Genomic DNA, 13148 nt, shown 5'->3' with positions numbered 1-13148 from the left:
TAAATTCTGTATTTAATCTATATTTAATAGTATTTTGGGAAAATGGAAAAACAGAGTATGCAGATATTTTATTTATTTTGTTTTATTTAATTTCTCAACATAAAATACAAAAAAATTCGCCACTCATTTCATTGTAATGCAAAACAAAAAAAAAAACCAAAAAAAAGCAAAAACAAGAGAATTCACTCCGTAGCTTAAATGATGCAGTTAAAAAAGTGCAACTATCTATTTCTTATTTTTTAAATTTTAAGGTATTTAGTACTTTGTTGGGTATCCTTTATAATCAATTAAAGAATGCAGCTTGGTGTCGCAGATGAGTAAGATCGCAGCGCTAAACGAATGTGCAGCGAAAATGGGCTTGAAAATCAATATTGCCAAGTTGTAGTGCATCAAAACTGCGGGCGCGCCAACCTTCCAGATAAACGGCACAGAATTCGAAGAAGTAAATGAGTTCTGCTATCTCGGAAGCGTCATCAAGCGGCTCAGCAGGCAATATTCGCAGTCGAATATCGAAGGGTCGCGCTGTGTTTGGCCTTTTGGACAAAGTGCGGATATCATCACATCCCAAAATTGAGAATCTAATGAAAAGTCTGTTGTTCTGTATGGGTGTGAGGCATGGAACAGAACAATGCGTGATATACAAGTACTCCAGGTGTTTATCAATCGCAGTCTTCGGAAAATTGTGCGCGTTTTCTTGATACCATCACTAGCACCGATCTCGTGCCATTGACGAAGAAGATACCAGTCCATCTTGAAATCCGACGGCGAAAGTGGAAATGGATCGGTCATACACTGCGGAATCCACATGGATCACTAATGCAGACCTAGACTGGAACCCGCCAGGCAATCGGAGATGCGGTAGACCATATAATACGTGGAGGCGACAAGTGGAAGCCAAAACACTACCAGCTGGTCGCACTTAGCGACTAATCAAATTCTTAGAGTTAAATCAATCGAATTTTTACAACTTTATGGAGGTCCTTTGTTCCATCTAAAAGCTACGGAAAATATATACACATACATACATTGTGTATATGTATACAGCTTTAAATCTACTTCGCATAGAATCAACCAATTTTTTTTGTGTATTCTGAGCTAATTTCTTTCCACTCTTCAAGTATCGCCTTTTCATGATCAGTTTTGTTGTGGATGTCATATTTCCTTATATTTGTCTTCCAAACCGGCCACAAATTTTCGATGACTTGCAAATCCAGTGATTGTGCAGCAGTTTCAACAACGTGGGCACATTTTATATATTAACCATTTTTGTATTATTTGCGACTTGAGCTTAGGGACGTTAATTTGATAAAAGCGAAATTCACCTTCAATTTGTAATTTTCTAGCGCTTTGAAGCAAATTTTCTTGCAGAATTTTTAAATAAACAGTTTTCTTCAGTGTTCGATCACAAACCATAACATTGCCACCGCCGTGTTTTATAGTAAATCGCAGAATTTTGGTTTTGAGCTCCGTATTGACCTCGCGCCATATAAAAGATCTGCCATCTGGTCCAATCCAAAGTTTATTTTTACCTCGCCTGCAAAAAGTGCAGTCCTCCAAAATGTTGGTGTTCTATTTAGATGGTCACGCGCAAACTGCAATCTCTTAGTTCTATTCCCTGCACTTACGAAAGGTTTATTATGGGTTATTCTACCATTTAAATTTGTTTCTTTCAGTATTTTCGAGCAGTTGCTGGATGACAAGTCTTACCTCAATCCTTTTCGGCCATTTCAGTTAACTTTGGTGCGTTCGTTGCTGGATTTTCCTTCACTTGGCGCACTAGCCATTGACACTTTTTCTCTGCGAGAGTTGTGTTTGTGGCCGGTCGTCCTTATTTACCACACGATTTTCATGCATAAGGCGTTCAACTGTGCTGAACTGTTAACGAACTTAAATGTCCAATTTCACCTATTTTACGATGCAACATTCATTTTTTGAAATACTCCAAAACTAACTCATGTTTTACTATTGAAGTTCGCGCTCCCATGGTTAAAAAAAACAAGCGGGTATAGAGATTATTTATTGTGCAGTTAGTATGGACTAATACCCTTCCCAAATGGGCTGGTCTAACGCAAGGTTTGTTACCGTCCGACATACATCAGGAATTTCTCTAGAGCCAGTAAGTGATATTGCTTATGCAAACATACAGACATGCATGTATATGTGCATACGAATATGTATCCCGCTTGTGTAAAGTCAATCGTCTGGTCTACCACCTTCAGTGGCACAATGACGACTTCAAACCCTATCAGTTTTGTTGTTAACAAAAACAAATAATTTATGGCGATATAAACAAATGTCGATGCTTTTCAAGCCCGTAACTCATCGAAACCAATTAAGCAATGGCTAGCTTTCCTTCCTCCAACCTGCTTGCATCGATTAATTTCCGTACTGACTAACATGTGGAATATTCATAGTGTTACACATTTGTTTAAATATTGCGAAATGTTTTTATGAATGAAAACGAGGTCGATACACTCGCTAGACTCTTTGTTGTTATTAGTTTTTATTCTTTGACGCTTTGGTCTAGAAATTTTTTAGTACTTCAGAAGGCGATAACACTTAATAAGTATGTAAATATGTATGTATATACGATTTTTCATGGGAGTGCTACTTGGCACTTGTTTATTGTTTATTGTTTGAGCGAATTGGTTTTTTAAGTGCCTGAAGTCTTAATAACTAAGTATGCGGTTTTTGAAAGAATTGAAAACTTATTCCGGCTGCAAATTACTTATCTCACAATATTCACGTGGTTCGCAGAATCAAAATCGTGCTTCCAATACGAGGGTGCGGTGGCAAGCAATCAAATCTAAGTATAAGTAAAAATCAGATCAAAAAATTTAATATTCCACGTTTCTGCAAATGCACTAAAAAATACGAAATAAAATTTCCCAGATTCATAGAATAAGTCCTGATAGGTTTTAATTTTCAAATTGTTCCAATAGTCATTATAAACAGATTTAGTAGTCACATTAAACATAGATTTAAAATGAAAAGCATAGGGCGTATCAAGGAATATTCATTAAAGGTGGTGGCACTAGATCAACAACAATGTTTTGTACGTTTCATTGTCAAAGTAGAAAACAAATAATGAATTTGCCTTGTTTCATTCTGGGCTGACAGCCACATGGACACGGCGAAAGAAAAATACAAATCAGCTGATTTACCAACACCACCTTTAATAGATTCGCCTTGGGGCATATAGATTCTAATTGATATGAAATAATATTTTAAATATGCGAGAGTTTGTAGAGTGAGACCTAAGCAACATTTAATTTTATGTTTCGACTTTTTTCCAAGTGTTTTTGGTCGACCGCGACCCCTGCTCCCATGCGGGTTTAAGTCCAGTGCCATTCTCGTGATGCTATCTGGTAGTTTTCTCAATGTGTGACCTATCCAAATTTTTTGTACGCTTGTTTTTTCAATCATGGGAGCGCGCATTTCGATAGAAAAACCTGAGTTAGTTTTAGAGCATTTATAAAAATGAATGTCGCATCGCAAAATAGCTACAATTATACATTTAAGTTCTTCAACAGTTCAGCACATTATTGAACGCCTTATGCATGAAAATCGTGTGGTAAATAAGAGACGACAGGCCCTAAAAAAATTTTCCACAGAGAAAAATTGTCAGTGGCTAGTGCGCCAAGTGAAGGAAAATCCAGCAACGAGCGCACCAAAGTTAACTGGAATAGCCAAAAAGGATGGAGGTAAGACTTGCCATTAAGAAACTGTATGAAAAATACTGATGGTAACAAATTTAAATGGTAGAATAGCCCATAATAAACCTTTCGTAAGTGCAGGGAATAGAACTAAGAGATTGCAATTTGTGCGGGACCATCTAAATAGAACACCAACATTTTGGAGGACGGCACTTTTTGCAGACAAGGAAAAAATAAACTTATTTGAATCTGATGACTGACCTTTTAACGGGTGACTTTTTAGCTATTATCTTTTTAAACAGTTGGTTTAAACAGCTGACGCACGTTTCGTGTTTTGTTCCACTGTCAAACATCTTCAGTTTGGTCTATAATTTAACCATGAATCGTCTTACAAACGAACAACGCTTGCAAATCATTGAATTTTATTATAAAAATGCGTGTTCCGTTAAGAAAGTTTATCGCGCGCTTCTTCCATCTTATGGTCAGTTTAATCGACTCACCGAAGCGGCTATTCGAGTTATGGTGACTGAATTTAGAACTAAATTTTCATTATTGGACATCAAACCACCAACACGCTTACGTAGAGTGCGAGCTGAAGAAAATATCGCACCCGTTCGCAGCAATTGATTTAGATGTGAAGCCTTTCAAAATACAGCTGATGCAAGAATTGAAGCGGAACGACCTACCGCAACGCAGAATTTTTGGTGAATGGGCTGTTGGCCGAAGATCCACTTTTTTATCGAAAAATTGTGTTCAGCGACGAAGCTCATTTTTGGATCAATGGGTACGTAAATAAGCAGAATTGTCGATATTGAAGAAGAAGATATTGAATATCAGCCAGAAGAATTGCAAGAGCTACCAATGAATCCAGAAAAGGTCACAGTTTGGTGCGGTTTATGGGTTGGAGGTATCATTGGACCGTACTTCTTCAAAGATTCTGCGAATCGTAACGTAACTGTGAATGGTGAGCGCTACCGTGAAATGATATCCAACTTTTTCTTGCCCAAAATGCAAGAGCTTGACTTGCATGACATGTGGTTTCAGCAAGACGGTGCCACATGCCACACAACACGCGTAACAATGGACTTGTCGAGAGGCGAGTTCGGTGAACATTTTATTTCACTTTCGGGACCTGTCAATTGGCCACCCAGATCGTGCGATATAACGCCTTTAGATTATTTTTTGTGGGGCTATGGAAAAGCTCATGTCTATTCAGAGAAGCCTGCTTCAATTAACGCAATTAACGTGAGATACCGGACGAAACATTGGAAAGAGTATGCCAAAATTGGACTAACCGGATGGACCATTTGAAGCGCAGTCGCGGTCAACATTTGCATAAATCTTCAAACATTAAATTATGTGGACTGTTCTATCGATTGAAATAAAAATTTCATGCATTTTTCTGAATTTTACGTGTTTTTTTTTTTTGAAAAACTTTCCTATAGCTCTTAAAAGATCACCCTTTAGAACAAATATAAAATTTACAAAAAAATCGTATCTTCTAGTACCACTACAACGAAAAATAGTGTAGTTTATTTTTAATCTAATATCACTGCGTGAAGTGGGACACAGTGTTATTCACCAAATGCTAATGATAATAAAAACTCTTTCCACTAAAAATAAAAGCCGTAATGGTAATTTCAAATTTTCTACTAAATCTAGTGATTACAGTGGTATCTAATGTGAAAGAATTTCATTTCCAAAAACCGAACGGCCGAGGCCTTACCGAACGTTCGGTTCTGATCTATCAATCGGCCGAATGATGCGATTTCCACAAGTTGGAATTAAAGAGAGGTGCAAAGATTTACAAATATACAAAATTTGCAGCTAGATCCCAGAATATGTATGGTAACCCTCGTAACATGTTCAATGTACGTTTTTCGTACTGAAAACAACAACACTTAAGTATGTTGTGTAAAGTAGAAGAAAATAAATTTCTAATGCAACAGAAAAAAATTCTTTTGAACATCTGTTCACTGCCTACTCGCTACTACAGCGCTTACGTGCTTACATACATATATGTACACAAATGTGTGCCCGCAAATCGTCCAAATGGGCTTAAGTGGCTAACAACTCTGGAAAATGCCAGCGAACATGCTCCAGTAAAACAACGCGTGCCTTCGCGGCAAAGTCAATCTATTATCGGCCAATTTACACACATCCGCAATTCTCGGAACTAAGCCGCGGCAAAAAACTGCCGCCTGCATTTCCAACAGAAGTTGAACAACTAATTATCCCTCTACTGCAAAACAGTGCAAATATCCATAAATGCATATTTCTAATGAACAACAACATGAACTACAAAAAAGTTGAAGGGGGGAAAAAACAACACCACAGGGCAGGCGCTTTATCCATCTGCACCATTCAGTTTTACTATGTAGTACTTCCTTAAATATGTATATTTGTATGTTTATAAGTATTTAATTTTCTTACGTATTACACATTTGCACACACACTCACATACATATGTGCACCCGCTTGCTTGCAAAATTTTAATCGTCGAACTATTTTTTTCGTTTTTTTCCATTTGCAGAAAATCAGTGCCCACAGTACGGCGAAGTGAATCAACTTGGTGGAGTATTTGTGAACGGTCGCCCTCTGCCGAATGCGACGCGCATGCGTATTGTTGAATTAGCGCGACTCGGCATACGACCCTGCGACATTTCCCGCCAACTGCGCGTCAGCCACGGTTGCGTCTCGAAGATATTGGCGCGCTACCATGAAACAGGCTCCATTCTACCAGGCGCTATAGGCGGTTCAAAGCCGCGCGTCACTACCCCAAAAGTAGTAAACTACATACGGGAACTCAAACAACGCGATCCCGGCATATTCGCTTGGGAGATCCGCGATCGTTTACTTACCGAAGGAATCTGTGATAAGACGAATGTGCCCAGCGTCAGCTCCATTTCACGAATATTGCGCAACAAGCTCGGCACCATCGGACATCATCATCATAGCGCCGCTATGGTGGCGACAAATAACACAAACTCTTCACCACACCATCATACTCACACACACACCCATGCGCACCATCACACGTCAGCGCACAATGCAGGTGTTTCGGCTGTAGCGGCCACAGCAGCACATCATCAACACGCCGCCGCCGCAGCTGCGGTACACGCGCATCCTCATCTCTACAATTCCATTTATCAACCATATAGCGCGTACAGCATGAAGACAGCCGTATCTTGTGGCAGTCCGTCACCACCACAGTCCACCCAAACTACTCATCAGTTGCGTACGGCTGCAGCTGCAGCGGCTGCTGCACACTGTTGGCCATCATCGCACTCTGTAAGCGACATTTTGGCACATCATCAGGCGGTGGCGTTGCGTGCCAGCTGTCAGGTGGGCAACACAATGGGTGCGCTACCAACCGCACTGCCTATGAACCCTTCACCGGTGGGTGGTGCAATGGGTGCGGGTGCGCAACAGCTAATAGGTGGCGAAGATTGTGATGGCATGGCGAACAGCGCGGCGGCAGCCACACAAGTCGCAGTGGCGGCGGCTGCGGCGTCACAACAGCCCTACAACTACTACATGTATTTCCAAAATACTGGCATGCATCATCATCATCACCATGGTGGTATGATGGCGGCAGGCGCGACGGGATTATGAGAACTGCGCTAAAAGGGCAGTCAATTGTGAAAACAAAAGACACAGAAGCAACGGGAACGACAACAATGCGAAAGTTGTCTCATATCACAGTTTTCTTATACTGGATGGAGATTAAGGAATGAATCATCAGTGAATTTTATTTTAGTTTATAAGCAATCAATTATATTTGCTCAATAGTATGGATTTATATGTATTAATTGTAAATATATGTATATATGTAAGTACATTGGTGATATGACGATCAAAGCTTAGATGTCAATTTATTGAGAGAAATGCAAATTGATTAAATATAAATGTAACTGCATTCCTAATGTGGGAAATTGCATTGTAATAGGTGGGTGATACTTATAGGTGGGTGGGTTCTTAACACTAAATAACCACGCAACTGCAAGTCTTAGAAGTCATAACTAGTGCGCCTAAAAATATGTTGTGAGAATATTTATCAAATAAGAATTCATTGCATTAAGCTAAAATCTTTTAGTCTCATTAATTACTTTTATATTTATGTATGCAGGACAACCGTTCAAGATAAAGGTTAAATAAGAGCTCAAACAAATGCCACACTACCGGTGCGGTAGAAAAATTTACGATATGCGATCAATGCAAAACCATTGTGGTATGCGCGAGCGCTGGAACAGCTTGGGTAGGCTGCGGCCAAAAACTACATACAGTGGGTAACTTAAATATTCGGTTTTTTATTATATAGTCCTAAATTTGAATTTTTTTAAATAAAATTTGAAAAAAAATTAATTTTTCATTAATATTCGGTTTTTTATTTTACGGTCCTAAATTTGAATTTTTTTAAATGAAATTTAAAAAAAAAATGTTTCATAATACTCGGTTTTTTATTTTATAGTCCTAAATTTGAATTGTTTTTAAATGAAATTTGAAAAAAAAAATGTTTCATAATATTTGGTTTTTTTATTTTATAGTCCTAAGTTTGAATTGTTTTTAAATGAAATTTGAAAAAAAAAAATATTTTTTCAATAATATTCGTTTTTTATTTTATGGTCCTAAATTTGAATTGTTTATATTTATGCATTAATATTCGTTTTTTATTTTATGGACTTAAATTTGAATTTTTTTAAATGAAATTTGAAAAAAAAATTATTTTTTCATTAATATTCGGTTTTTATTTTTGGTCCTAAATTTGAATTGTTTTTAATGAAATTAAAAAAAAAATATTTTTTCATTAATATTCGGTATTTTATTTATAAATTTGAATTATTCTTGAATAAAATTACACGAATTTCATTTAACACAGGTTAAAATGAAAATAAAAAAATATTTTTTTACACGAATTGTTTTGTTTTAACACGATTTTCAATATTTTATAAATTTTTCTTGAATATAATAGAGCAAATAGAGTGAGATTTTTAAATTAGGCTCAGGATAAGTCTCTGAGCCTCGGTACATTTTGCCCTAGTCGTTTAAAAATTTATTTCTTATTATTATTCAATAAATTAAATTATGTAAGCACGAAATAAATTCTTAAGTGGGCTCTAAAAAGATTTTTTTCAATAAAAAAATAAATTCTTAAATGAACTCTAGAAAGAGTTTTTTTAGTTTTTCCATCTAATTATATTTTTACACGATTTTTTTAGAAATAAATTAATTGCCATAAATAAAATAGCACAAGAAAACACAAAATAGTCAACATTAATATTCAATTTTTCAATATGGCAACAAAATAATTACACAAAAATGCTTAAAATTAAAAGAATTTATATTTAGTACTGAATTCATTTTTTTCTATTAATCACCTTAAATTCCTCGAGTTCCAGTGTGGAAAATAGGACCACAACGAGTTTCTGTCATTCGGGTCTGTTTTGCGCCAATCTCTTAACTTCACTCCAGCTAAGCTGCATGGCGCGGGTTTCTGGCTCCAGCAGTCGTCTCCAAGTATTCGCTGGCCTTGTTTCTAATAACATCGGACAAACGTTTTGGCACGTTTTTAAATATTTTTTGCGTGTAATTTGGCCCGATCTTCGTCCATTCTTCCTGCAAACTTTCTTTTAGTTCCCTAGGAGAAGACATTGGCCTCTGCCGCACGCCCCGCTCCAACTCGTTGCACAAGCTTTCTACAGGGTTTAGTAGATGTGGTGATTGGGAAGGGGTGGCGTAACTTTTGGGCAATTATGCAGCAGCCATTCGCGTAAAAGATGGGCTTTATGCGTAGGGTCATTACGCATTGGTGCAGTTTAAAACTAGGCATAATGCATGACTGTTTCAAATTCTGCCTTAATAACTCAAATATATTTCCTTAATCATATCTTTTCTATAAAAACTATAAACATCCCCAAATCATTCGTCGTGTACTAAAATCAGAGGGTTATAATGACCTATATAAACGAACGAACCAAAAAGCTGCGTCTGAATTCTGCTATCGAGCACATAAAACCTAATGAAACATGAAGAAATTATGTAATTTTCCTCGATGGGAGGAAGTTTAACTTATTCGGGAAAGTCATGGTTCGGCGGAATCCTAGTGAAGCGCTGAAACCACAGCACCTCAAACCGACGGTGTTTTACCGGCGGTGGCATGTGATGGTTTGGGGGTGTATTTCATCCAAAGGAAACGGCAATTTGGTTTTTATATAATTCAAATTTAGGACCATATAAAAAAAAAAAAACAAATATTAAAGTTATCCACTGCGTGTATATCGCAACAGGCATAACTGACCGGACGGTATGAGTGGCAATTTCATTGTTGAGTTGCATTTGCTTAAAAAAAATATTATCAATTCATTATCTGAGCTTCATGATTCCAACGCCAACTATTCAAATTCAAATAAATATTATTTCGCACAGGATAATTCGAAATTATAAGATATTTGGGTCATATGCCTCTGTACCGCATCAGTTTGACGGTTTTTGCCTTTTGTCATTAAAGCATCAAATACAATTTTATACCGCACGATTAGTATCGCATCCGTTTGAGGGCACCTAAAAGCAAGAAGTTCTTGCACTTATAAGCGCTTGCAAGCGGATTCGAGGAGTTTCGAAATTATACTCTGTTTGCCATAAGTCAGTGTACACACATACATATGTACGCATAATAGGAAATACTGTTTGTCTTGTGAAGGCTGCTTAGGAAGGTGACTAAGCAATGAATCGCTCCATTTATTTGCGTGTGTAAAAATGTTAATAAAAAATTTATTGTAAGTAGAGATTTAGGGGAAACGATTTTTGGCAACACGCGGCGACTATATTTCATTTTCCATAATTAGCAGCTTATCAAGAAACATAGCACTAAAGTATATTATACATACATACGGACATATGCATACATACATACATACCTGTATGCATTGTGTAATTATATGTATTTATATAATTATGTAAAATAGTTGCTAAAACATATTTATTTTTATTTATATTTTAATAAGATCATGATTACATATAAAAAAGTAATAAATTACAAATTCGTATTATTCATTAATAGTTTAATAAATACAATTATTTTTCAAAAAGGTAGGTAATATTTCGCTTCTTCTTTAGGGAGTAATTTTAAATTTCTTCTTAATCCATTTTCAAATACTTTTAAAGTCAATTTGTACCTTTATTAAAACGAAAGTCAAGAAAACTTATTACGAAAAACTAAGCTGCACACGCATAATACTAGGTGAAGTCCAAAATAAACAAGACCGAGCTAAAATAGAGACGACAAGAGCTTTGTTCTGATAACTTCGAGTTTATTTATTCAAAATAGTCCCTTTGGTCTCGATACACTGTTTTGCGCGATCTAAACGTTTCTCGAAAAGTCCTTCAGGTCATTGACCGGAATGTCCTTTAGGATGTCGGTACAAGTCTTTTGGGTGGCCTCTGCGCACGCAAAACGTTTTCCTTTCTTAGCCAAATGCAATTTTCCGAATAGGTAGAAGTCACAGGGACCCCTCGGCAGTCAATGGCAAACCTCCGAGTGTATTTTTGCCATGAAAAAACCTCCTCATAGAAAAATATCTGCCGTTCGGAGTCGGCTTAAAACTGTAGGTCCCTCCATTTGTGGAACACATCAGGACGCACGCCACAAATAGGAGGAGGAGCTCGGCCAAACACCCAAAGAGGGTGCACGCGCCAATTATATATATAGGTATATATAGAAGTCACAGGGAGCCATATCAGGCGAATACGGTGAGTGATTAATGGTTAAAATGCGATTTCCAGTCAAAAAATCAGTCCCAAGAGTCGATCGATGAGATGGTGCGTTATCATGCACTAAGCGCCAGCTTCCTCCTTACCTTTATTCAGGCGAATTCGACGATTGCGAGGCAACAAACGTTTCAAAACGCCATGATGGAAAATTGCATTGACGGTTTGGCCCGTGGCACGAACTCCTTGCGGACAACTCTCTTGGAATCGTGAAAACAAAAGAGCATCGAACTGATTTTTAACTTCTCCAAACGCAATTTTTTGGGTGGTGGCTCGTCTGGGGCCTTCCATTCGACACTTTGATGTTTAGTTTCAGATGCATGTTGAAAACACCACGTTTCTTCACCCGTTACAATGTTGTAAAGGAAGTTCTCGCCTTTTCCCACCTCTTTAATGAGGTCTTTCGAATGTTGAGTTCAGAAAAATTTTTGGTCCTCAGTTAACTTTTGCGGAATGAAACGCGCACAGACCTTTCGTAAGCCCAAATGATCAGTTAAAATGCGATGAATCGATGTTTTGGAGATATTCAACTCCGATTCGAAGTTCAACGATGTTTTCGGTTCATATTTGATAAATTTACGAACAATTTCGATGGAGTTTTCGGTGATTACTGACTGTTCATTGTCATTTATGTCCTCACAACCATCTCTGCAACGTATAAACCACTCATGAACTCTGGCACGAGATAGACAATCATCGCCATAAACTTTTTTCATCTATTCAAATGTTTCGGTAAACGTTTTAAATATTTTTTTTGTTCGAAACTCATTTTTGTAGCGATGACACAAACATACTGACACTTTAGACGCAATAACTTCGCTTCCACTGAACCGAATGTCACCAAGCTTTCACTGGAAGTCAGCAAAGGATGTAACTTCCAAGGCACAATACGTTTATTTTGGACTTCACATTGTATATAAGTATGTATGTACAAGGTGGCGCAAAATTAATCATCCTATTTCGTTTTTGAATAACTTCTTTATTAAAAGCACAAAATGATTTTTAGTGATGGACATCTTTATTTTGACCCTTACGCGCTGCACTGCTTGCCTCTTTGTATACTACTGCAGCTACCTAATTCACAAGTGTCAAATATGATTGACATTCGGTCCCGTTTGTATAATTTACTAAATCTTCCGATTGGGTGATTAATTTTGCGCCAGCTTGTGCATTCAAATATTTCTATCACTCTTTATGATCAAATTGGAGGTACTTTTTGCCAATAGGATATTTTTGGCCGATCGCACGTGACTACTGTCAAACTAAATATATCGCACCCTAAATACAAAAGGGTCACAACTCAAAATGTACTTCTGCTCAAATATGAACGAGACGTTATCAATAAAACGGTCCGCGGATGACATATGGCAAAAATAAATTTTTTGTTTTTTAGTAGGACTGGCTTACATGGCAAATTTCAGCGTGATATGTCACATAGTTTGTTTTCTGTGCTACTGTAAACAAGTCAAGCTCGAGTGTGGAAAATTTTGAGTTGTGACCCTTTTGTATTTAGGGTGCGATATGTATATAATTTTTTTCAGTATTCATTGACATTTCATCATGGAAAGACTTGCTCCCCAGCAAAGTTTAAAAATCGTACAATTGCATCACGAAATTCAACGCTCTGTGAAAAGAGTTCAACGTGCGGTCAGACAAACTTGTGGTATTCAGCGATGAGGCCCATTTTCGGCTTGATGGCTATGTCAATAAGCAAAATTACGGTAT

At 37.2% G+C, this 13148-nt stretch overlaps 1 protein-coding gene across 1 annotated transcript in view; it reads left to right on the top strand.

Annotated features, from left to right (window-relative positions):
- The window catches only part of LOC128855552 (paired box pox-meso protein), a 102401-nt gene extending 94299 nt beyond the window's left edge, over positions 1–8102 (top strand). The window contains exon 2 of the mRNA XM_054090549.1: positions 6190–8102. Within this exon, the coding sequence (XP_053946524.1) occupies positions 6190–7271 (1082 nt within the window). The 3' untranslated portion in view covers positions 7272–8102. The remainder of the gene's footprint in view (positions 1–6189) is intronic.
- The last annotated feature ends 5046 nt before the right edge of the window (positions 8103–13148 follow it).

The sequence above is a fragment of the Anastrepha ludens genome, chromosome 2 (genome assembly GCF_028408465.1).
Source record: "Anastrepha ludens isolate Willacy chromosome 2, idAnaLude1.1, whole genome shotgun sequence".
In the NCBI taxonomy this organism is placed as follows: Eukaryota; Metazoa; Arthropoda; class Insecta; order Diptera; family Tephritidae; genus Anastrepha; species Anastrepha ludens.
The sequence above is the reverse complement of the archived record's forward strand: the minus strand, read 5'-3'. Positions and strand labels throughout refer to the sequence as shown.